The 27,180-nt window shown below is 42.7% G+C and overlaps 1 protein-coding gene across 2 annotated transcripts in view; it reads left to right on the top strand.

The window, feature by feature from the left end:
• Positions 1-27,180, top strand: part of CAMK4 (calcium/calmodulin dependent protein kinase IV) — a 172,230-nt gene that overhangs the window by 71,081 nt on the left and 73,969 nt on the right. For both annotated transcript variants that reach the window (XM_060235614.1, XM_060235613.1), the window contains 2 exons: positions 3,970-4,032; positions 4,568-4,650. In XM_060235614.1, the coding sequence (XP_060091597.1) occupies positions 3,970-4,032; positions 4,568-4,650 (146 nt within the window). The remainder of the gene's footprint in view (positions 1-3,969; positions 4,033-4,567; positions 4,651-27,180) is intronic.

Genomic DNA, 27,180 nt, shown 5'->3' with positions numbered 1-27,180 from the left:
ATTGGACACAAGGGAGAAGAGACTTTTAAAGTGCTTGCTGAGTGCCCCTGAAATAATCCTCCAAGATTGCGGAAGTGAAGAAACAACTGCCCTCGAGTGAGATGCCAACAGGGAGGCTCCCATCTGCCTAGTAAGCCAATGCCAACAAGCTCTACCGGCAGGCACAAACCCATTAAGACGTGTGAGGCAGCAGAGATCCTCCCGAAGCCAGATGCCTGTGTGAGGCCCACCAGATTTATTTTGTCCACCAACCACGAAGTTACAGTCGGCTCCAGATATCAGGCGAAGGTAGCAGGAAGCTGAGTCCAGCCTGAAGGAGGTTAGAAGATTGATGTTCAGCCAGTAAGATGCAAGGCTATGGGCATCAAGCCAAACAACTGGTCCAAGAAGTAAAAGGCCACAGAGGAAGCCGTGGGTTCAATAGCTTTTTCCTGTGCAATTGCTGCCGAAGATAAGAGAGAAAACCCTAGCAGAAGGGCCGATCCAGATAAGGAATCCAAGGGTCATCTGAAGGTCCTGATGTCTGCGACGCTTGAGCTCTTGGGTGGCTGCAGAGGGGCCAAGCAGCTGGCAGAGAGAACGCTGCCCAGCAGCGAAGCAGATCGAGCAGATCCACAAAGGGGAACTGACTGGCATCAAGGAAGTTTCACGCCTGAAGGCTGTAGCCGGATTGCGCCAGAGGGAGATGGCCAGGAAATGGTAAAAGCACGGAAGAAGCAGCTGTCCCAGTCCCAGAACGAGGTGTGAGCCTGCAAGAGCCTCTCCAGAAGGGAGAGGGCCCAGAAGAAAGTCCGGAAGAAAGTCCAACTTGCTAAGTTTCTGTATGAAGCTACAAAGAGGGGACTCTTTTTGTTCCTTTTTGAGTAATTTTTTGGATTATTTTGATCTTTTTTTTGATGTTTTGAAGCCACTTTCCTTTGATAGCAACAGCTCTATGCATGAGGCTTGTTTGCCCCAGAAGAAGAGAAGAAGATAAGACGATCCCTAGGGGTGAGTAGTCAAAATGTGCCCAAAGCTAGTTGTAGCTTGACACATTGCTCAGTGCCTTGGCCATATATTGTGATGCTTAAGTAAGAGAGAAGGTTTAGCTCTTTGTGATTTTATGCATGAAAGGTCCTTAAGAAAATTGTTAAAATGAGAGAAACCCAGCCCCAGAAAGAAGTGTTATGTTGAATTATAGGCTTGTTTTGAACTTTGTATTGTTTTGGCTATGCAGTTTGATTGAGGTTTTCCTAGATAGGCTTTCTAGGTGCAGCCTTGCTCCCAGACCTGATTGCTTGAAGCCTGACCTCTGGACCTCACTCACCGGCAGCAGTGAGGTTCCACAGGCAACGCCCTCTGGATCCTGGCTTACCGGAAATGGCAGGATTCCACAGGCATCAGGAGACGACTCCCCTATGATTTTGATGTTTAGTTTTAATAGATTGATTTTAGTATGTGTGTGATGGTTTGTGGATGTCATGATAAGTAATCAAACTTTGTTTGAAAGAGGGGAATGTGGCATCAATCCAAAATCAATACCAATACCTAATCAATACATATGGCTTAGCAATGCTAGAGATGTATGACAGTGCTTTTAGAAAATAATCTTTTGGAGCAGTTTAAGCAAGGGAGTGGTAGCTGGCTGAGAAAAAGGGAACTGTGACAGGTCGTTGACCTTTCAAAACCGCAGGCTGAAAAACATAGAACAGAGCCTAGAGAGAAGCAAGACAGGTGCAGCGAGAAATTGTGGGCGTGGGGGTAAAATGTTTCTAGAGAAAGAGGAACCAGGGTTTGCAGAGGCCTTAAGAAAGGCCCTAAGAAGAACCCAGAGGGTTGGAAAACAACTCGAATTGTGGTGAGAACATGGGTGTTTTAAGGTAGTGAGTGGGTAGTGAGTGGGCGGAGGCCCCCTATAAGGGATGGCAGGTGACTGTGATCATTGCTCAGACCCTCGGGTCTGGAGCCCGTGTATAGAGCGCTTATGCACGTTAAATAAAGAAGCTGTTTTCCTGACCTTGCCTCAGACCTCGTTTGTGAGTATGATTTACTATTAATTGGACAACACAGGACTTTTCCTGCTACACTTGCACAGCTACTGGGAGCAGCCATGTTGTTCTGCCTGCTCATCGCTCCCCCATCCAGCCTTAAAGACACAGACACACAATCCCAAAAGGAAGCCTTTGCAAGCTTTCTCCTAGCGTTCTGAAGGGGAAAGGCACATGGTAGCTGTGGAGGCAGAGCTTCCCCCCGCTGGCCAGCTGACTGGGGGCGGGAAGGAGCCTGGGAAAGCGGGAGAACCCTCGCTGGGGCCTGAAGATTGGCAAGCTTAGGAAAGGAAAGTATCATTCTTCTCATAGTAGATGTTTGCAGTTTTCTTCATGCTTGTGTCAGTGAGACTGCACACAAATAAGAGGTACTTGGAAACAACATAGCTTTAAGAGCATGGTAACTTCTGATGTATGGACACTTTTAATGTCATGTGTCAATACACTATATCATATGAATTTTGAAAGGTAATGCTAGGTTTTAAAAATTTGTCTTGCTGAATCAAACTTTTGTTTAGAGTTGGGTGGATCCCCTCCACCCTCAAAGTATTTCTCAATCATACTTTGATGGATGTCAAAGTAATTCTCCAAATACGTTGATGGATGTCAGTTTTCAGACAATATGCCAAATAAATAAATAGTATAATCTGGGTCCTGAATTGGGTCTGGGATAGACTGGGCCCCACATTGCCCCAGTGTGGTCCTTCCTAACTGCCCCCCTCTTTTCCTGCTTATATGAGCACAATGCCATGGAGGACAAAATTGTATATGGCATCATCCTGGGATGTTGTTCCCTGACAGTCCTGGATTCTTTGAGCAGTGTCTGTCTAAGGCCTAATGCAAGTCCTACTGTGTAGCCCTCCCCTCTGAGTCCTTGTTAGGGTTGCCAGGTCTGTTTGAGATACTGGTGGTGGGTGGGGTGGGGACATTCCAAGAGCCGGAAGATTGCTCCTGATGTGTAAGTGACATAGGCACTTTGGGGTTGACGCTCAAGTTTTTAGGCAAAACTCTATATTAAATGCCCTCAAACCATAGAGTTTTGACCAAAGAAACAGAGCATCACCCTCTGGCATACCCACATTACTTCCAGGTGACATTGGTATGTCACATATTGTTGCTGTTGGGGGTGAGAAGCAGGCAAGAGCCCACAAAACCATGGGATCCCCTGCTTCCAACTGGGGAATGGCAAGCCTAGTCCAGTTAGGTAAGGAGTGACATAGAGAATTTAGTGGGCCCCTGATTCTAAATGGATTTTTTGAGGGGGAGGGGGAATCAATGAAAACCAGTTTCCAGATCCCCCATTTGGACTCACTGTCATCATTCATTACATCACAAGTACTTTTAAATTCTAAATTATTGTCTTTTGCAGGAAACAATGGCGGGGAGGGCGGGATATAAATAAAATAAAATACATAAATAAAATAAATAAATAAAATGTTATTAAAACTGGAATGGTACATAGATTATATTTACATGGTGTCTTTCACCCTCTTCAGCTATCAGCATGTTTCATTCTGTATGAATAACAGTCATTCTTCAGCTGCCTTTGTAGTTGGAAAGTTTTTAATGACTGTACTGCACTTGTACTTTTGATACTGAGTTTCCTCATGATAACGTATCGATGGAGGTTTCTTTCTTGATGTGCAATTTGGATGACTCAGAATCACTAAGGCAGTTTACCCATTGACTCTATAATGTTTGATCTTGACAGAATTTATCAAATTTCACTCATATTTGTATTTATTTCACTCAAATCTTTGGCTCTTCTTTAGTAATTCTTTTCAGTTTACAGCCTGACCCTAAACATATTTATTTAGATTAAAACCAGCTGAGTCCATTGGTACTTGCTTCCTAGTATATACAATTAAGATTGCAGCAATATTTAAATCTATCTGTGATAAACACTGTCACCAATTTATTATATACTCTTTCTTTTAATTAGGTAGATAAGAAGATTGTTCGGACAGAAATAGGAGTTCTACTTCGACTTTCACATCCAAATATTGTAAGTTTGATATTTCTAAAGTGCAAAGCTAAACATTTGTATTTGCTTATATGTTTGCAATGCCAATTAACACTTTTATGGTGTTTAATTTAAAACATTTCTGTGCTGCCTTTCCACCTGATTCTAGGTTCCCAAGGCAGTGAACATTAAAATATTTCAAACATTCAAAAGCATTATATATATATTTCAGCAATGGAAACATATTATAAATGCATAAACACATCAAATAGGAATATATAAAGACATAATATATAAAGACCATCTACTCCAGCTCACTGTTCAATACAAGAAATCTAAAGCTAAGAGTTTTCCTGACAAAGCTAGTTTTCCCCTTGTTCTTTAAGCCCTTCAGCCCTGTAGATTGAAAAAAAGATACTGAGATCTCAGGAAGAATTAAAAATTAAGTTCCTACTAATTTCTAAGAACAAAAGGGGAAAAGTGGTCAAACATCCATCTATCTAGATAGCCTTAACATGTAAATGTTCTCTGATAATGAAATATGAGGGGAAATGCCTCATTTTGTTCATTTCTCTAGATAAAACTGAAGGAGATATTTGAAAGCCCCACAGAAATCAGCCTTGTCTTGGAACTGGTCACAGGAGGAGAACTGTTTGACAGGTAGGTGATCTGTGAAACTTATATCATATATCAGATGGGAATTTTAACTGTAAGACCTTTACCATAAAGTGGATCCATTTCATGTTTGTGAGTGGAAAGGCAGGAGTTCAAGAGTAATATGGTAGAATTTCAGCCCAGCTATATTGACTTGGCCATGGAATGCCTTGACCTTGCTCTCCACTTGCTGGTGTTATTCTGTGGTATTGGGTAAGGGTAAGGCCTCATGGAGCACATTTGCCAACTTCTGCTCTGCCAGGATAAAATAGGTCAAGACACTCTATTGGCACCTTAAAAGGCCTTGAGGACAGAAAATGCCTCCAACCTATTCCTGAACAAGAAATGAGCCTTTGCCCCCTCAGGAGGGTTAGTAAGTGGGAACATAGTTCAGCCCCGAGAAGATACTTTCCTACATTATTTATTTGCTAACCTGCACTTGGAAACGTACATGACATTTCACGTGAAGCTATACTTTCCATTGTCTGCTTAAAGCTCATGGTGTGATCTGCTTTCAACCCAAATATGTGTCAGCTGTCTTTGGTCTTCTTCCTGCATTTCATAGCACACCTTCTCTGCCTTGCTATTCATTGTTCTGCTTTCCTACCATTGGAAAACTACTAAAGCAGCCTTACCTGAGTATAGAAACCTATCACTGTTATAGATTATTTCACTTTAAGCATGTTTTAAAAATTCGTATATTCTTTTTTCTAATTGCAGTGTTGTTTGACCCAGCAATTAATATAGACTGATGAAAGTTGAAATGCATGGAAAATGAGGATTCTCTGCTTTCCTGTTTTTGAGCATCTATTAGATGTAAAATCTTCTGTAAAAGGATCTTCTGTAAAAGTTGATTGTTGCAGATTATTGTTCATTTTTGCTGGATTCCAAGTCAAGGTCCTGGTGTTGCCCTTTAAAGTTGTAAATGTCCTTAATGCAACATAGCAGGAAATCAGATTTCTTGCTACTGTGTGTGTGTGTTCTTGTTCTGCCATATACTAAGCTTAGATCCATGGAACATGGAATAGGACTTTTACTGTGGTGACACCCATGTTAGGACATGAACTGCCCAGTAAATGCACCATGAAACATCATTCTTTTTTTTTCTACCAGAAGGAATTTTCTATCCATTTATTGCTTTTAACTGCTTTTGACATTTATTATAACTGTTTTAGATTTTTGGGGTTTTATGTTGCTATTGTACAATGATTTGCATCTTTTTCTAACTGGCTTTCAGTATCACTTTCTATAGAAAATCATTGTTATTATTTGTTGTTGGGATGGTAGTTGGTTATCTGTCCAGTGTACATGCACATGAAAGCTTATGCATTGAATAAAACTTTCTTGGTCTTAAAGGTGCCACTGGACTCAAACTTTGTTACTCCACATTATCTATATTTAACTTAATTTTGTATCAGTGTTCTCATTAAATTAGATATTGAGGGATGTGTCGAATGAATAAAAGGCATTGGAGCATTTCTAAATATGTGGTATGGAATAGTTGCTTAACAGGGATTTTTGTGCTGTTTTTCATACTTGCTTATTAGGCTCTCAAATGTTTGACACTTTATTCCTGAAGGAGCAACTTTGTGAAAAGCAGCTGCTGGCATTGTACCAGTCTTGTGTGTCTTTTAAAGAAGTGAACTTTTGCATTCTTTTTTGAGATGAGAAGCCTTCATAGATTTTCATTGACTGGCTGCCATTCCTTAAATGATGACTGTTAAAATATTAAAGATTCATGGGTCATTTTCTCCTTTGAATAAATGTTTTGTATTTCAGTCAAAAGACATTTTTGGTTACTGTTGCTCATTCTCTGATTTCACAGTTAGTGTGTGTTGGGGGAAAACATAGGATAAAATTAGATGCATCTCTTTGGGATGAAGTATCTTATTCAAGTTGTATGAAGTCAACTAGTTTGGGCTGTTATATTTTGTTCAGAGATGTTCTAAGGAACACTGATCCATCTCAGTTCCAGGTATCTCCAGCACATATTTGTATAGACATGCATGCAAGTCTCAATCACATTAGTATTTATTTCCAACAAAAGCTGCAATTTCGAACATACTTTAAGGCAGGACACCTAGATATGAGAGGCACAAAGTTGCCATCACTCCATGCATCTCTCTCCCCCCTTCCCTGATAGCACCAAATTAAATGCAACATGAGACATGATGCCACTGTAATGTGTTGTCCTGCTCCCACCATCCACATCCACTGATGTGAGAACTGAGACTAGATAACACACAGTGTTTAACATGATCGGTGACATTATGAGGAAGAGTGGTAATGAGGTATAGAGCAGTAGCAATTCCATGTTTCTCTTAATGTCAAGGGTGTTTAGGATTATGAATTTAAAGTGTGCAACATGAGATTGCTAGTGGTATATATTCCCCATCTTCACACTACAGAAATGCATAAGAGTACCAGTATCATGAGTTATGGCATTTAAGTGGAAATACTCAGATTCCAAAGGTGAAGCTATTAAGAAAATTACCTGGAAGTATTGGGCAGGAACTCTCAGTAAGAAGCCAGTCCGTGTGTGCAGCTTACTGAGTTCTGACTTGTAGCAGAAGAGTCAGAACATACAATAAAAGGTATTTGCTCTAGTCAAATGCCATCTGGTGCTTCATGCTAATGAAAATGTCTAACAAAAGACAAGCATATTTGCACTTCAAGGGACAACCAATCATGTTTTCAAAAAGTGCCCCTCCAAAAGCCTCCCAGACAGTTCTATACAATGAGCAACAACAAAACTCACTCCATTACTTGACCCAGGAGGGGAAAGTATGTCTCCATTTGGAAAATTGTTATGCCAGCCAAGTTATACAGCTATCTCCGTCTTCTGAAGTTTAGTGGACTGATGGTTTTCCTTCAGTGCTGACTGAGCAATCACAAGTATAGCTTTCCCACATATAGTAGAGGGGGCAGATACTGGAGCTTTCTTAACCTAGTATATACTGTTGTAAACTGAAGGTCCCACAGAAAGCAGTAAGCAGTGGTTATAGTGACAAAAGAAAAATCTGAGATTTCATTAATTGCTTGAAGAGATCCTAAGAAAACATCTGGGTCTTGTCATGAAGCTAACTATTGTGCATTAATTGCAGGGGATGGGGGACAGAACATGGACCCTGATTTGATAGTGCATGCAACAGTTTTTCAGAAAATTGGCAATCATGCTAACAGTTTATTTTGTGAGAGGAAAGGTGTAACCCCTTCCCTTCTCATCTTCCTGAACAGAATGTTGCATATAACAAATTCTTTGAAAGAGTGGTGTATGCATACCTGCAGGACCTAGATCAGAGAGAAACCTTGTGTACCATCTGCTTTATAAGTAGTTGCATCATTCAGTTAGGGATATAAACATGTAAGCCTTGTTCCATACGTGTATGTTCCCTAGTTGGATTGGGAAGACAGTCTGAAATAATCCTACCTCTAACTGTACAGCTCTGGGTGATGAACAAAGTAAAACCTTCTATTTTCTTTATTCAGGTTTTTTCCTTCTCTCCCATCATGTCACATTTTTGTATTATTATTTTTGCCACAGTATTAATGTCTGCGCCATCCTGTGTTATATGATATTTCTTTCAAATTGTTTAGTTTTACATGTATACATATGTCATGCAGGCTAGTGAAAATGGAAATTTATGCTAGCTAGGCCTGCCAATAAGTGCCCAGTTTGAACCTTGTGCTTCATGAAGCCATTTTTTAAATTTCTAAAAATGTATTTTATTGTTAACAAACAAAAAAGAAAGGGAAAAATACAAAAATACAAAAAATGTTTTTTTTTCTATTTAAAGATGTTGATATCAGCACTTAAAATGTCAGTAGTATTCCTCTATAGAATCAGCTGTTATTTGGTAGCTCATAGTAGAAAATGCTTATTACAACCCATATTCCTTATTATGTTTTACTCATGTTCCATAGGCTGCATTAGATCACCATGATATCAAATTCCTAATGCCTTCACTGACATATTTTATTGTTTATTTATATTTATTTATTGCGTTCGACTTATATCCCGCCCTCTCCGCAAGCGGACTCAGGGCGGCTTAGCATAAAGCATTCAGAACTGCACATGCTGTTTGTTATTTTAAATGTTGTAGTTGTTTTTTCAAAGATTTTATGCTGGCTAAACGATAGATTGCCAGGAGTTGGCATATGCATGCATTACTTGCCAGAAGTAGGCCTGTGCACGTATCATTTGTGTGTAGGACCCTTTAAAATATCTCTACATCGTTTAAAAATTGCAAGCCCTTGCAAAAGTTTGTGTAAAGTTTGCAGAAACAGCAAGTGAGCCATTTTAAAATATGAAATTCTTTGTGGCTGTAAAATTAAATTGGTAGTGTATGAAATGCCTTTCCAAATGTTGAACATCAGGATTGAAAGGCAGGTCTAGTTTCAGGTTGTCCAGCTATTTTCATTTCATTTTCATTTCATTTCATTTTATTCAATTTATATCCCGCCCTCCCCACCAAGGCGGCTCAGGGTGGCTCACAACATAAAATTCCAACAATAAGATTAATGAATATTAAAATACATTAAATAGTTTACAGCAGTTAAAACAAGAAAACGAAAACGATCTATCAATGTGCTATCCTACAACCTTCCTTTGGGGTTTTAGATAGTTACAAAGTGATGTGGCTTTGAAAATAAACCCAGCATACTTTCTGAAACAGTTCAGAAGTTTAGTGAGCAGCAGTACCTAATTTTGTAGAGTCTTGAATGTGACATGTGGCTTTCACTAAGGAACTGGGCAATGGTAGTGTCCCCTCCCCCTCACTTTTGATATTTTCTACATAGTATGATCTTCTTTTAGGACTTGACCATGCCATAGGGATAACACTTTATAACAGCAGTATGTTTGTTTGTATTTTTAGAGTTAGTGTTATTTATGTAGCACTTCAGAATAGTCAAAATGCTTTGCATACATTATCTCATTGAACAGTCCTGTAACTTGCGTTAGTATTATTCATCCCTGTATTGTAGATGGGAGGGCTGATGCTAAAGGATTAATCTATGGCTTGTCTAAGGTGGCCCAGTGACTTCATGGCAGAGACAGGATTTGAACAGTGATTCACAGTTCAGAGAGCAATCCTAAGCAGGTCTGTTAGGAAGTCCCATGTTATTCAGTGGGGTTTACATCAACAAAAATGTTCTTGATATTGTAGCCTCACTCACTTAGCCACCACACTTCCCCACATGTAACTGTATGTTTATTTATAGAGGTATAACATAAAGTTGCTTTATATGACATTGTGCTGCTGTGTTTTTATTTCAATTTACTCATCATGATGTGGAATTGTACAGAAACTGAGAACTAATGTGTAGTGTGGAGTCAGGCTAAAATCTGGGAGATCAGTGCTTGAATCCACACTCTACCATGGGAGCTTGTTGGATGACCTTGAGCCAATCACAAATTCTAAGCCTAACCTACTTTACAGGGTTAGTGTGAAAATAAAATCAAGGAGAAGAGAATGATGTAAGCTGCTTTGGATACCACTGGGGAGAAAGGTGAGATATAAATGAACAAATAAATAAGAGGTGACAAATTGATTTGAATGGTTCTTTGTTACTTGTATATTATAAGGCAGTATTGGTATATACAATAAATGAATGATGATGATAAAGAAAATGAATTCTCCTCATGCTAAGAGGAACTCACATTTCTTTGTTACTATTCCCTGTGTTCCAGGATCAAATCTCATCACAGTTACTCAGATAGGATAGCATCTTTTCCCTCCTCTCAAATAAGTATAACAATTACTTCTAGAGTTTTGGAATTACAGTATTAATTTCAACTTCAGCCATTTGTCTCCAGCTTCCAGACACTGTTTTAGAACTGAACTTTAAGATGTTTTATTAGCAAGATGTAGAGCTGAGTATCATCAGCATGTTGAAGACACAGGACTTTAAAATTGTACTCTGAGTTATTCGGCTGTGAAAGTTTAAGATATTGTAAAAACTTCAAAAGAGGAAAGAATTCGCTTTATATCAGTTGATATTGTGTCCCATGGGAGACTATGATAACCATCAGTCAAAATGCTTCACTGCCTTTGGAAAATCAGCTGCAGTGCTTTTAGGGGTCTTTGCAGACCATATATTGAACATGAGTCAGCTAAAAAGGCAAATGCAATTTTGGACTGTATCGACAAAAGTATAGTGTCCAGATCAAGTGATCTGATGGTATCATTTACTCTGCTCTGGTTAGACCTCACATAAAGTATTGTGTTCAGTTTTGGGCACCACAATTTTAAAAAGCTAGAACGTGTTCAGAGGTGGGCAATGAGAATGGTGAGGGGACTGGAGACCAAGTCTTACAAGGAAAGGTTGAAGGCACTGGGTATGTTTAGCCTGGAAAGGAGATGACTGAGAGCTGATACGATAATCATCTTCAAGTACTTGAAGGGCTACCATATAGAGGATGGTGCAGAGTTGTTTTCTGTTGTCCCAAATTGAAAGAGTTTCCAGCTAAACATTAGGAAGATCTTCCTGACAGAATGGTTTGCCCTCCCGGTCGGAATGAAGAGACAGACACAAGTGTTGGGTGTAAAAACCGGGCCGCTTTATTAAATAACTTATAACCAAGAACTGGCAGGGATGGGACCTGAACGGGACAAGCCCTGGGGTCACCCCCTGATCCCGCCTTGTCCAAAGGGCGAGCCACCCTGCCCCCAGCACAAGCCCGCCGTATTCGGGTTGTAGCTGAGCGGCCAGGCCCCCAGCCATTCTCCACCTGGGCTAGCATCAATCCCCCATGGAAAGATCTGCCCAGGTGAGGCTCCCCGTGATTTGCATTCCCCGCACTGAGCTGTGTAGCCCATTTACGGTTCATACAGACCACCGCACCAACGGTGCTAGGCCATAGGTGCTCCCCTGAAAACCCTGTGGCCAAACATCCTCCAGCCACCGCCAATGCCAAGCCTCTGCTTAGGCATTAGCGCCCCAAAGGAAGGCCCAGAGTCGACCGCAAACCCTGCCGTATCTCTTCTAAAAAGGCCCGGTTGCCCAACTCAGAAAGGTGAACTCCATCCAGCCGATACAGGTCCACATTCTCAACCCGTATGGCCGGATGCGGGAGAAAAATCCCCAAGCCATCATCCATGGCTTTCTGAAGGGCCCTATTGGCCTTGCGCCTAGCGCGCTCAATCCCACCAGGTGAAAGAGCACACCTCCACACCCTGCGTGGCAGAATTGCTGACCACACCAGGATCACCCCCGGCCATCTCCGCTTAATTTCTCGGAGATCCGCCAGCGCCTGCTGCAAGAGAGCCTTCCCTCGCAGCAACCCCAAGTCGTTCCCTCCCAAGTGAACGACCAAAATGTGTGGAGGAGGTGCCCTCCTTTCCCTGAACAATAGGGGCATGATCCCAGGCCAACGCAGCCTCCAACGACCCAGCCACTCCACAGCTGCCCAAGCACTGAGGCCCAGCTGGGTGCCCACTGGAGACCGCCTGGCGTGATGGGCCGCCCAGAACACCATGCTGTGCCCGCAGATGAGAATACGATGCCTCTCACCACGAGCCCCAGCCCTGAAAAAACAAAAAACTGTCAGCAACATAGCATTACAGAAGACAACAAACCGATGCCCGACCACCGACCCCTTAGGTGACCAACGGGCGCACATAGGTTTTATAAGCCGCCGACCGCCACCGGCCAATGTGCCGGATGGTGGAGGGCGTGTAACCCATCGTAGCAGCTGTGGAGGCCGCTCCAATCTGGAATGAGTGCGTCCCAAACTTGACGCCCTTCAAACCCAGCCTAGCCAGGGCCCTGCTTGTCACAGCCCAAAACTGATATTTGGTGAGAGGGGATCCGTCATCATGCCTAAAAAAGGGGCCCCCAACTTCACCCCTAAGCCGAGCATAATGCCTGACTGCCTTAACCGGACACAGTTCCAGCAAGGCTCACAGTCCGATCGTGATGATGGATCCCCTCTGCCGTTGATCAGTCTTGGACCGCTGAATTGTCAGAACAATCTGACTCTGTTCAATTTTTACGTCCCCGGCCTGGAACGCCCTCCCAGAAGTATCAGCCTTAGACTGTACTACCAGCTCGCTAACACGCAAAGCGCCGAAAAAGGCCAACAGCGAGGCCGCATGAAACAGTGCCACCTCAAAAGGGGAAAAACATACGCTCGGCCAACTCCCAAACAACCCCTTAAGAACAGAAGGGATATGGGTTGCCTGGCGTCCACCCGCGGACCGCGCTCCCTAGCCCAACCCTCTAGCATCTTCCTCACCCTGAAATCACCCGTATTCTCTGAGAACCCGTGGGCTTTACTAACAAAGGCCAGTGCCGCCAACTGGCCCCTGATAGTTTTCAGCCGCAGGCCTCTCCCTTTCTGGTATACGCTGAACTGCATGATGTGAGCCGTCGGAATCGGCCAACAATCCTGCAGTGCAGCGGCACTCCTAAACTCCCGGAATTGGGAAACTGCTCTATCGTACGCCCTTCTGGTACTAGGAGCTGAAGCCAGCTGAATGGCCCTACCGGCTTCTGCTTCCCAAGTCGCCAGAGGTCCAAGGGCATTCGTGCCAGCCGCGGGTTTGCTTCTGGGGCCAGTTGCCGAAAACGCTCCATCTGTTGGCGAGATAGAGCGTTCGCCACCCCGTTGCAGACTCCGGGTACGTGCCTTGCCAGGAATAAAATATTCAACTGAAGGCAACGTAGGGTGAATGACCTGACCAGGTTCATCACCAACACTGACTTGGAGGACAAGGAGTTGATAACATGTACTACAGCCATGTTATCGCACCAAAAGAGCACCGAATGGTTGGCAAGCTGCTCACCCCAAAGCCAAACGGCAACCAAAATAGAGAAAAATTCTAAAAATGTCAAATCCCTACAGAGTCCACTGGCCAACCATTCCGCGGGCCATTGCTCCGCGCACCAGTGCCCCCTAAAGTATACCCCGAACCCGCTAGCTCCAGACGCATCAGAAGAGATCTGCAGCTCGGCTTCGATCTTCAGATCCTCCCTCCAAAAGGAAACACCATTAAAAGACTCCAAAAACCCCTCCCAAACCTCCAGGTCCGCCCACATTCCCACGGTAACTCGGACCCAATGATGAGGGAGCCGCACCTGACTCATAGCATCACAAAGACGCCTCAAGAATGTCCTACCTGGCGCCACCACTTTGCATGCAAAGTTAAGGTGACCCACCACCTGCTATAATTCCAACAGCGAAACCTTCCGCTGCCCCCTCAGGGTGGCTAACGGGACCTTAAGATCAGCAACCTTATTCTCCGGCAGTCGGGAAGCTTGCTGATGGGTGTCGAGCTCGATGCCTAAAAATGTAAGCACCGTACTGGGCCCCTCAGTCTTCTCGTGTGCCAAAGGCACCCCGAGTTCGAGGGCTAATTCTTGAAAGGAGCGTAACAACCTGGCGCATTGTCCTGAGCCCACTGGACCGACGAAAAGGAAGTCGTCCAGATAATGCGCAGTATCGCTAAGCCCCGTCCTGTCCCTCAACGCCCATTCCACAAAGGAACTAAAGCGCTCGAATGCGGCACAGGATACCGAACAACCCATCGGTAGGGCGCGGTCCATGTAAAATTTTCCTTCAAAAGAAAAACCCAGGAGCTCAAAATCCTCAGGATGGACAGGCAAGAGGCGAAATGCCGACTTGATGTCGCATTTAGCCATCTCAGCCCCAACCCCGCAGCCCCGCACTACTTTGACTGCCTGGTCAAAGGAGGTGTATCGCACTGAACATAAATCCTCAGGGATGGCGTCGTTTACTGATGCCCCCCTGGGGTAAGACAGGTGGTGAATAAGGCGATATTCACCAGGTGCCTTCTTAGGTACCACGCCCAAAGGAGATACCCTTAAAGTGGGTACAGGCGGCGTATCGAAAGGACCTAAGACCCTGCCCTCCTGGCACTCCTTAGCTATCTTGGCCCGAACAATATGCTCGAGACCAGCCACCGAACGGAGGTTAGGAGCTAAAAAGGGAGCCCTTGTCCCCTGGTAAGGAATCCGAAAACCGTAAGTAAACCCATCCCGCAGATACCGGCCATCCGTCTCACGTGGGTACGTTCTCAATAACCTATTGAGTACCGTCAGATGAATGGGGCTGGGCCCCTTTACCAGGGGGCTGCTGTCTGCCGCCGCTGCCCCCGGGGCGCTTACCCCCGGCCCTAGGCTTCGACCTGCTACAGGCGGAGAGGGCGTGAGCCCCACTGCAAAGTGGGCTCTCGTGTTTAAACTTACAGGGTTTCCTGGGGCACACACCCTTAGATGCGAATTCCCAGCATAACAGCCAGGTTTGAACCGGCTGGCCCGCAGTAACGCGGGCCCCTGCAGTAAACTGTTGCTGTTGCTGTTTGTGTACCAAATGCCCGCTATCGGACCTGTCCCCCGCATTCGGCTTTGCCGGGGACATCAACTGCAGCCACAGCTGCTGGTTGATCTGGTCCCATGGCAGCCCCGGGTTAACGGCGGCCCTCATGCGGAAGGCCTCGTCGTATTGCAGCCATGCCGCACCAACGAAATCCGTATATGCCCGGTAAACAATGTCTATGTACTGGAACAGCGCAGCCGCGCGGGCCGGCTGCGCCCTAGCAATGACACCAGCGTAAATCAAAAATCCGGGCAACCAGTTTGCCCATGTCCTATCCACCTTTCTCCATTTTAGTTTCTCTTTTTCCTTCTCATCCAGCTCGTCCTTGCTCTTCTTTTTGAGCTCCGTGAAAAGGAGGCTGAACACATCAACATACTCCCCACAGAGGATTTTTTCACGTGTAACAGCCGCTAAATGATCCCCCAAAGGCAACTAAGTGTCACCATAAGGAAGGATGTAAAAAGCAATACTGGCATAAGGGTTTGGTGGGTAAAACCACCCACCACCCTGGACCCCGGGCCATGCCCCCTGCCCCTGAGCATATTGTTGCCCGCCCCAGGGCAGAACACCAGGGGTGGGTGGGGCAGCAGGGACTGCAGTTGTCACCACCGAGCCCGCCTGCTGGCAAACGATTGGGGAACCTGCACTGCCTAGAGGGGCTGCTTCCTGAAGACCCCAAGCCCATGGCAGCCCGGGGCCCCGCTGCTCGGACGTCCCGAACTGCCCGATGCGCCAAGCCGCTCCTCCCATTGCTGGCGGGGGGAGGGGCATTTGTATAGGGCCCCACGGCCACCCCTGTACTGGCCTGAATAGGGAGCTTACCGCCATCGCCCGGGAAAACTCCAGCCCCTCCAGGGGTCTGCCGCACACCACCTCCGGCCGCGCCGCCGCTCATCAGCTCTCCTGACGGACCCTCCTCTGGATCCTCCTCCTGGTCCGATTCCGGCTGTGGTTCAGGCCCAGATGGCCCGCCCTGTACTGCCCTGTACTGCAGATAGTTACCGTGCCAACCGTCCGGAGGCGCGGTAACGCCCCTCCCAAATGGGAGCGCCCATAGCCACTCTTTCCTGTTCCAGGGCCTTCAATTGGTTCATGATGGCAAGTCGCAACAGCTTTCCTTGCCCCGGCTCCTCAACAGGATTCATCTGCTGGCCCCGCCGGATGGGCGAGCGGGCTGCTTTCCTTTGGACCTGCCCTGCCCCTTCTTAGGCGCCATCACTGTCACTAATAATAATAAAAGGGGGGGGGGCTTGAAATGTTACTATGAGCCGCACCGTCCGTCAAACAGGAAGGAGGGGCGTGGGGGGAAAAAGCAAGACTAGGCCCTAAACAGCCCCTGATATGCCAACAGGCACAATAAATGATAATAGGGGGTGTGTGCCCAGTGAAGGGGAATCCAGCCGCAAACCCAATCCCAACACCTCACACTCCCCACCAAGCTATGCGCTTTTAACTCCTTTTCCGTCCTTATTTGCTGCCTTGGGCCTGTGGGAGCAATCTAAAATGCCCGCCGCGTGCGCCGTGAGCCCTGCTCAGAGAACCGCTGAACGTGTCTTGCCTCCCTTTTCCCACAAAATCGACGCCGCACGCGCCGCTGCGCATGTCCTGCCTCCTTTCACAGCCCAAAATCGACCCCACAAAATGGCTGCCGCGCGTGCCGCTGCGCACGTGCTGCCTTCCTTTGCAGCCCAAAAGTCAAACCCCACAAAATGGCTGCCGCGCATGCCGCTGCGCACGTCCAGCCTCCCTTTGCCGCCTTAAAGCACACCCAAGCACCCAAAAATGGCCGCCGCCCGCTCCACTGACCACTCTCAGGCCGCCCAATTCACCAGCCTGCAGGACCAAGGGGGAGACTAAACCGTCGCTCGCGCTTGACCCGCCGCCTGCGCTGCAACCGCCGCCAGCGCCGCGACGCTAACGCACGTCCTCAACAAGGCCGACAGGCACCGTCCCTAGCCGCTCCAAGGCCCAGCCGACCCAGCCTTAACGCGCTCCTACACGTGGTTCTCCCTCAGAGAGCCAAGAGAACTACGACGTCCTGGGCGGGGCCGGGGCTTATATAGCCCCGATGCCACGCCCAGCTCCAGACCCAAATACGGGCCTATAGCTCTGTTGCTCCCTCCTTCCGAGAGGGCAGAGACGGCCCCCAGCCTGAACGCCGGTGAGCCAGCTTGGCTGGGAAGGGGCCGGACCTTCTCAGTGCAACAGACGTCCTTGAGAGGTGGTGGGATCCTTCTTTGGAGGTTTTTAAATAGAGACTAGATGGCCATCTGACAGCAATGCTGATTCTGTGAACTTAAGCAGAACATGAGAGGGAAGGGTTGCATCAGTGCTTAGTTCTTGTGGCCCCTTATTACACACTGAGAGAAATGCTGATTGCCACATTAGGGTCAGGAAGCAGTTTTCTCCAGGCCATTTTGGCAGAGATCATGGAGGTTTTTTGCTATCTTCTGGGCATGGAACATGGGTTACTCAGCAGCTGGAGGAGGGTGCCTGGTTCCAGTGTTGATGGCAGCTCCAGCCATCTTGTGGGGGGAGGCAAACTATGTGGCAGGGAGGCCAGCATCTACAGAGGGCCACCTGGTTTTGATGGTAGTTCCTGCAATGGTGAGGAAGAGGCAGACCCAGTGGTGAGGAGGCTGGCAGCTGCAGAGTTTGACAGTGACTCCAGCAATGATGAGAGGCTGACTTGGCAGGGGTGGGGTTTTGCTGCAAGTCCTGTGTCAGTGGCAGAGGTAAGTGCAGTGTGTGTGTGTGGGGGGGGGGGGTAGGTAGGGAAATCAGAGTTTGGGGGACAGATAAGGAACAGTGAGAATGGGGAAATAGATCAGATCAGCAAGAATGCGTAGGTATGGGGTTAAGTGGATTGCCAAGAAGATGGTGAGAGGAAAAGTTACAGGGAGGTGACTGTGGGTGTAAGAAGTCAGAGGACTAAGCAGTGACCAGTGGGGGAATTTTCCCATGAGTTTCTCATTGGTCCCCACTTGTAACATATCTAATTACATACTTTAAGTTTTAGGGATCACGTGCTGAATCAGGAGACTTCCGGGGTTGGATAATGGAGAATTGAGCTGCTTCTCAAAGAGGAGCAGACCGGAGCCTCTGTTCTGGGCAGAGAAGGCGACCCCAACGCCTGCTGCCTACTTTTCTCAGTGAGGGAAAAGGCCAAGGCATGCTTAGGAGAATTCTGAGGGGATTTACTTTGGCTGACAAGGAGTCCCAGTGGGATTCCTTTTAGGCTTTGAAGAGTCCCCGGCGAAGAATCGCATTCCAGCGTCTACAGAGGGTCTCCGTGGTCATTAAATTGACTTAAATTCATCATGATTCAAGCTTTCTTTGGACTATTCTAATATCTAAATATCTATCTCTGGGAAGAACGGTGTTAAGGATATATTTGGCTGCAAGGTAAGAAGATTATCTATCATTCCGGGACTAAAATTAATCTTATTTGAGACAAGCATTAAAATTTGGATTTAACTACAATATTCTAAAGTTGAAAAGAAGAGAAGGGGGTAATTTTGGAACTTTTGGAGTTTAAGAAGCAATGTTAAAAGGCGAAAAATAATTATTGTTTGGAATACTTGTGGTTTCTGCAAAAAAAAAACCCATCGTCACTGAGTTACTGAACTGGAAGACATCTCAGGAAATGGCGTCATAAAAGCATCACGAGATCTCTCAACCATCGAGATCGTGATTTCATGGCAAGAAAAGAAGGAAGGAGCAATTGAAAGAAGGGAATTTTTAAACCTCCTGGCCTTCTCTAAAATTTAAAAACCATAGAAAAATTGCGGCAGCCATTAAAGGAAGGTAAAAAAACTTAAAAGTTTTAGAAAAAAAGAATGGGACTTTAAAAATCAGTGGAGCTGGCAGATATTATGATTATAGAGTGAAACATTTTGGATTATATAATTGGAACTAATTTTGGTGCTCTTTTGGAGAAAAAGGGAAACACTTTCAAAAGGGTCAGAAAAATCGTGGACGCCATTTTGTGCATTTTAAAAACTTTAAAAATTAATATCTTGAGTTAGGAAGCCCTGAGAAGGGGCGATTTTGGGCTCATTGAAAAGGGCATCTCTTAATCTACAAGACCCTGTGGTTTAAGTTTAATTTGGAGAGATCAACTTAAAAGCCTATTTATGTAATGGGAAGACAGTAATGTCTGAACACAAGCTGGGACCGAAATTGACACGAGCAAGAACCAGCTCACTTGAGGAAGGGAAAATGTCTAAAATACAAGATCAACTGGATGCCATGGAGGCAAGACTGGTTAAAGTGATGAAAGACTTAATAACAGATAATAAGAAGCAATTAATTAAAGAATTAAAAAAGTGGTGAAGACAGAAATCAAAAAAGAAATTGAGGATCTCAGAAAGGACTCACAAGCAACACTATATAAAGTACATGTGGTTGAAAATAAAGTGAAAGATCAAGATTCCATTATTAATAAATTGCAGGATAAAGTAGTTCTGCAGGACTGTAAGTTAATGGAGAACCAGATACGTCTGAGAGGAGTACCTGAAAATGAAGGCTCTGATTTAAGGACATATATAATAAGAATCATTGCTGAGTTTTTGGAGATGGACCCTGATGAATCTAACTATGACTATATATATATATAGGGTCAATTCACTGTTTGCCAAGAAAAATAAATTACCAAGAGATGTGGTAATAAGATTTATATCAAGAGACATGGTGGGAAAGATCTTAAGTAAACAATTTGAAAAAACATTAGAAGTTGATGAAAGCAGAGTAAGAATCATGAAAGAGCTGCCAAGAAAGGTTATAAATGACAGAAGATTGTATAAAAAACTAACTGACAAGCTGCGGGAGAATGAAGTGAGATACAGATGGATATTGCCAGAAGGTCTAAGCTTTGAACATGGAGGAAAGAGAATTACAATCACAAATGTACAAGAACTAAGGAGGTTTTTTTGAAGAAAATAGGGGTTTTGGGGATACAGAATAAAAGAAGACCCACTATGGATTACAAATTAATATCTTGGAACGTAAATGGACTAAATTCACCCAAAAAAGAAAGGCTACATTTCATTGGATTGAGAGATGTAAAAGTGATTGCGCCACTTGGGAGCAGTGACCATAATGTTATTGATTTCACTGTTTCATTTCATTGAGAGATGTAAAAGTGATTGCGCCACTTGGGAGCAGTGACCATAATGTTATTGATTTCACTGTTTGTATAAATAAGGAGTTGTCCATAAAGACCACCACAACCACGTTTAACTTTAAAAGGGGTAAATACACTGAAATGAGGAGGCATGTGAGGAGGAAACTGAAAGAAAAGGTACATACGGTCAAAACCCTTGGGGAAGCTTGGACACTATTTAAAACTATAATCCTAGAAGCTCAGATAAAATACATACCACAAGTTAGGAAAGGCACAAACAGGCATAAGAAAAGGCCTGCATGGTTAACAAACAAAGTAATGGAAGCTGTAAAAGGTAAGAAGGACTCCTTTAAGTGGTGGAAAACCAGTCCAAGTGAGATTAGTAAAAGGGAACACAGGCTGTGGCAAATCAAATGCAAGACTGTGATCAGGCAGGCAAAAAGGGACTATGAGGAGCATATTGCAAAAAACATAAAGACCAACAATAAAAATTTCTTCAAATATATTAAAAGTAGGAAACCAGCCAGGGAGGCAGTGGGGCCCTTGGATGATCATGGGGTAAAAGGATTATTGAAGGAGGATAGGGAAATGGCTGAGAAGCTAAATGAATTTTTTGCCTCCGTCTTCACTGTGGAAGACAAGAACTTTTTGCCCGCCCCAGAACCACTAATTTTGGAAGCGGTGTTGAAAGACCTGAGTCAGATTGAGATGACAAAAGAGGAGGTCCTACAACTGATAGACAAATTAAAAACTAATAAGTCACCGGGTCCAGATGGCATACATCCGAGAGTTCTGAAAGAACTCAAAAGTTGAACTTGTGGATCTTCTAACAAAAATCTGTAACCTTTCATTGAAATCTGCCTCCGTTCCTGAGGACTGGAAGGTAGCAAATGTCACCCCCATCTTTAAAAAGGGTTCCAGAGGAGATCCGGGAAATTACAGGCCAGTCAGTCTGACTTCAATACTGGGAAAGTTGGTAGAAACCATTATCAAGGACAGAATGAGTAGGAACATTGATGAACACGGGTTATTGAGGAAGACTCAGCATGGGTTCTGCAAGGGAAGATCTTGCCTCACTAACCTGTTACATTTCTTTGAGGGGGTGAACAAATATGTGGACAAAGGAGACCCGATAGATGTTGTTTACCTTGACTTCCAGAAAGCTTTTGATAAAGTTCTTCATCAAAGGCTCCTTAGAAAGCTTGAGAGTCATAGAGTAAAAGGACAGGTCCTCTTGTGGATCAAAAACTGGCTGAGTAATAGGAAGCAGAGAGTGAGTAGAAATGGGCAGTCTTCGCAGTGGAGGACGGTAAGCAGTGGGGTGCCGCAGGGCTTGGTACTGGGTCCCATGCTCTTTAACTTGTTCATCAATGATTTAGAGTTGGGAGTGAGCAGTGAAGTGGCCAAGTTTGCGGATGACACTAAATTGTTCAGGGTGGTGAGAACCAGAGAGGATTGTGAGGAACTCCAAAGGGATCTGTTGAGGCTGGGTGAGTGGGCGTCAACATGGCAGATGCGGTTCAATGTGGCCAAGTGCAAAGTAATGCACATTGGGGCCAAGAATCCCAGCTACAAATACAAGTTGATGGGGTGTGAACTGGCAGAGACTGACCAAGAGAGAGATCTTGGGGTCGTGGTAGATAACTCACTGAAAATGTCAAGACAGTGTGCGTTTGCAATAAAAAAGGCCAACGCCATGCTGGGAATTATTAGGAAGGGAATTGAAAACAAATCAGCCAGTATCATAATGCCCCTGCATAAATCGATGGTGCGGTGTCATTTGGAGTACTGTGCGCAGTTCTGGTCGCCGCACCTCAAAAAGGATATTATAGCATTGGAGAAAGTCCAGAAAAGGGCAACTAGAATGATTAAAGGTCTGGAGCACTTTCCCTATGAAGAAAGGTTGAAATGCTTGGGACTCTTTAGCTTGGAGAAACGTCGACTGCGGGGTGACATGATAGAGGTTTACAAGATAATGCATGGGATGGAGAAAGTAGAGAAAGAAGTACTTTTCTCCCTTTCTCACAATACAAGAACTTGTGGGCATTCGATGAAATTGCTGAGCAGACAGGTTAAAACGGATAAAAGGAAATACTTCTTCACCCAAAGGGTGATTAACATGTGGAATTCACTGCCACAGGAGGTGGTGGCGGCCACAAGTATAGTCACCTTCAAGAGGGGTTTAGATAAAAATACGGAGCACAGGTCCATCAGTGGCTATTAGCCACAGTGTGTGTGTTTATAAAAAAAAAAATTGCCACTGTGTGACACAGAATGTTGGAGTGGATGGGCCGTTGGCCTGATCCAACATGGCTTCTCTGATGTTGTTATGTTCTTATGGATTAAGAAACAAAAATGTAGTATAATTTGTTTACAAGAAGTACATATTAAACAAGTGAATTACATATTTTTATGGAATAAACAATTGGGTAAAGAATTTTTTTCATTGGCTAAGGAGAAAAAAAGGGGGAGTGATTTTCTACATTAAACAAGAAGTAGATCCAAAATTGATTTTTAAAGACGACGATGGAAGATATTTAGCTGTGGAAGTGATGTTGAATGACAAAAAGACGTTGTTATTGGGACTGTATGCCCCAAACGAGACAAAGGACTCCTTCTTTAAAGATATTGGGCAACAATTAGACCAAGTGACTTATGAACAAATAATGGTAATGGGAGACTTCAATGGAACAATTATAAATACTTTGGATAGATCAGGAAAAAGAAATAATGAGGGGAAAGTACCAAAGTCATTTTTTGATTTAGTGAAACAAGAAACTTTGGAAGATATATGGAGGAAATTTAATCCTAAAGTGTGTGACTATACTTTCTTTTCAGGTAGGCATAACTCTCAAGAATTGATATGCTATCGACTACAAAAGATCTTGGACTTATGACGAAAAAAATAGAGATTCTTCCTAAAGTTGGGGCTGACCATAACCCATTGATGTGGTTGGTAAAAAATGTGAAAAAGACTAGGAGATGGAGAATAAATAAAGATTTGCTACAGAAAACAGAAATAGTGGTGTCTCTAGAAAAAGAAACTAAAGCTTTCTTTCAGATAAATGAAAAGGACATGCAATTTCAAATTGTGTGGGATGCGTACAAAGCAGTAATGAGAGGCATTTTAATTACAATGAACAACAAAGATAAGAGAGCCAAAGAGAAACAAATGCTGGACATTCAAAAAGAAATTGGGAAAGAAGAAAAGGAACTTTAAAAAAGACCGGGGGAAAAGAAGATAATAAGGGAGATTACAATATTGCAGAATCAACTTTAACATTTGTTAAATAAAGAGGTAGAATGGAATCTTAAGAGACTGCAACAGAAATCCTTTGAAGGAGCAAATAAGCCTGGAGAATATTTGGCTTGGCAAATGAAAAAAAAAAGGAAATAAATTTATCAATAAAATTGTATCGGGAGGCAAAGAAATTGTTGATCAAGAAGGAATTAAAAGGGAATTTTATAAATACTATGCTAAGTTATTTCAAGGTCAAAAGTTGGGGAAAAGTAAAATAGATGCATATTTACAGAAAATTTAAGTAAAGCCCTTAACAGAAAATATGGAAAAGGTCTTAAATGAACCAGTTGAAAAAACTGAAGTTTAAGCTGCAATAAATTCAATGAAAACAGGAAAGGTACCGGGTCCAGATGGTTTTACAGCAAAGTTTTACAAAGTCCTTGTAGAGACGTTAGTACCAAAACTCCAGAAGCTGATGAATATTGTAAGGATTGATGGGAGAATACCAAATACATGGAAGGAAGCAGTAACTTCATTGATACCGAAAGAAGATAGAGACACTACAAATGTTAAAAACTATAGACCAATTTCATTACTTAACAACGACTATAAAATATATGCTAGGATACTAGCAGAACGACTCAAACAGCATTTGAATAATTTCATCGAAGAGGAGCAAGCAGGATTTCTTCCCAGGAGACAAATTATAGATAATATTAGAACTGTTATAGATATTGTTGAATATTACGAGAAACACCCTGAAAAAGAAGTGACATTATTTTTTGCAGATGCAGAGAAGGCTTTTGATAATGTGAATTGGGACTTTATGTTTGCAGTGATGGAGAAAATGGGATTAGGAGAAGATTTTATAAGAATGGTTAAGGCAATATATACTGAACAACAAGCAAGACTCTGTATAAATGCAGATTTGACTGAAAAAAATGGTAGTTAGCAAAGGAACAAGACAAGGTTGCCGTCTATCTCCATTGATATTTATAATGACTTCAGAGATTTTGCTTATGCAAATACAAGAAGATACGGAAATAGAGGGACTGAAATTAAAAGGTTTTTCTTACAAGTACAGAGCATTTGCTGATGATGTAATGTTTATCAACGAAAATCCCATATATGTAACACCACTGCTGCTTCGTAAGATACAAGAATATGGAGAACTGGCTGGTTTCTATGTAAATAAAGAAAAATAAAAAAAAATGTGTAAAAATATGACAAAGAGCCAACAGGAAGAATTACAAAGGGTAACAGAATGTGAAGTTGCTGCAAAAGTAAAATATTTAGGCATGAAAAATATAGACTTGTATAAAAATAATTATGAGAAGCTTTGGCGTAAAATTGATGAAGATTTAATTAAATGGAATAAATTGAACTTGTCTATGTTGAGCAGAATTGCTGCAATCAAGATGAATGTTCTACCAGTTATGATGTTCTTATTTCAAACAATTCCAATTGTGAAGGATAATAAACAATTTAGTAAATGGCAAAGAAAGATCTCAGAATTCGTATGGGTCGGAAAAAAAACAAGAATTAAAATGAAAATTTTAATTGATGCAAAAGAAAGGGGAGATTTTCAATTGCCGAATTTAAAATTGTACCGTGATGCAGTATGTTTGGTGTGGATTAAAGAATGGATAACGTTATTAAATAAGAAATTATTGGTCCTAGAAGGTCATGGAAATGTTTTTGGTTGGCATGCTTATATGTATTATGGGAAAAACAAGATGGATGGGTTTTTTCACATCACTATATAAGAAGAAACTTGTTAAATACCTGATCAAAATATAAAAAATATGGAGATGAGAGAAAGCCATTATGGATTGTGCCAACGGAAGTAATAAAGTTAACATTAGATACTGAAGACAAGATGCGGTTAACATTTAAACAATTATTAAAAATAAATAGAGGAAAAGTGGAACTAAAATCGGCTGAAGAACTACAGTATAAATATAATTGGTTTCAATTGCAACAAATTAAAAGTTTGGTAAAACGGGATATCAAAAATGAAGGTATAAGATTAGAACAAACTTAATTGGAAAGAATGCTGTTGGGGGACAATGAAAAGTTGATTTCAAGAATTTACAAATTATTATTGAAATGGTCTACGGAAGATGAAGTAGTGAAATCTCAAATGATAAAATGGGCAATTAACTTTAACAAAGAAATAAAGATGGAATCATGGGAGTATCTATGGAAGAACTCTGAGAATATCGACATGTTACAATATCAAAGAAAATTGCTTTAAAATGCTATATAGGTGGTATATGACACCTAAGAAATTGGCAAAAATGAATAATCAAGTGTCAGATAGATGTTGGAAATGTAAAAAACATGAAGGTTCTTTCTACCATATGTGGTGGACTTGTGAAAAGGCAAAACAGTTTTGACAAATGATTCAGAAAGAAATGTCAATAATTTTAGGCTATAACATTAAAAGGTCTCCAGACATTTCCTTGTTGGGATTACAAATGGAAAATTTTCTGAGACATGACAGAATGATTGTGTGGTACCTGCTTTCAGCTGCAAGGACATTATATGCGCAGTTACGGAAGCAAGATAAAATACCAGAAAAATGGGATTGGATTTTGAAAGTTTTGTCTTGGAGTGAAATGGACAAACTCACAAGAATCTTAAAAGATTATAATTTGGAGGAATTTAAAAGGGAATGGAAGAAATTTCAAACATATGTGGAAAAATACTGGAAGGTAAAGGGATATTTAGTGATTTTTGACAGTAGTTGAAATCCTGTGGACTAATGGACTAAAAATACAAAGGAATAATTTTTGGGTTTTTTTTTTCTTTTTACTATGTTATTTGTATTTTTTTAAATATTCTTTGATAAGGGTTAAGGATGGACTATAATTATTTTCTAGAGGTTTTTTCCTTTAGTTTCTATTTCTTTCATGTTGGTTATAAGGTTTTCAATATGAAGATTCTAGGACTAGAATTACCTTGGTTTTTCCCAGCAAATTAAGTAAACACTGGTGGGGGTCTTGAAAGGATGGGAGGAGAGGAGGGAAGGGAAGGGAAAAAATGTAATGTATTGGTGTCAATTTCATACTAATTTTAAGAGTATTGTAACAATATATTGCAAAAATAAAATTGTTTTACACCAAGACCCATTGCTGAACCACATAGAATTTTTTTGTCTCCTTCAGAACTGAAGACGAGGAAGATGAGTAATTGCTTAAACTTTCTGCCTTCCTAAGACACCAGTAAATCTAGATTATGTATCACTTTGAAAAAAAGAATGATTAAAAAGTATCAGGGTATTAATAAATACCCCTGACTTGTTCCTTTTTGAAATTTTCACCCATGACATGATTCACTGTGTACTCTGTTTCGTCATTCTTCTTTCATGTTTCCACATAGGCTTAGTATCCTCAAGTTTGGCTGAAATACTATTGCCAATCATTAATTCTTATTTTACTGGTTTGACCAGTTTGAATGGTGTTCTGGAAGGCACCAGGATCTGACAAACCAGTACAGATTGAACAAGCCCCCACAAAGATATTTTTTTGCTGTTGACCTCTAAATCTTCACTGTATTTGCTGGCCAGGCTCCATCTCTAGTCTCCCCTGCTTATCTTTCTTCTGGCACCACATAAGGAGGCAGTATTTCTGAAATCAAAAGGTAGCATCCTTCTGTGCTATGAAAAGTTCTAAACCGAGTCTAACTTAAAATGCTGTAACTTCGGAATCGAAAAATAAATCAAGTATATAGGGAAAGTTTTCTGATTATGTCTATTTTTGAATGCATGCATGCTTCTAAATATGTTAGCCAATGGTTGTTTTGTAGAAAAATAGGTGGTGGAGC

The sequence above is a fragment of the Heteronotia binoei genome, chromosome 4 (assembly GCF_032191835.1).
Source record: "Heteronotia binoei isolate CCM8104 ecotype False Entrance Well chromosome 4, APGP_CSIRO_Hbin_v1, whole genome shotgun sequence".
In the NCBI taxonomy this organism is placed as follows: Eukaryota; Metazoa; Chordata; class Lepidosauria; order Squamata; family Gekkonidae; genus Heteronotia; species Heteronotia binoei.
The sequence above is the reverse complement of the archived record's forward strand: the minus strand, read 5'-3'. Positions and strand labels throughout refer to the sequence as shown.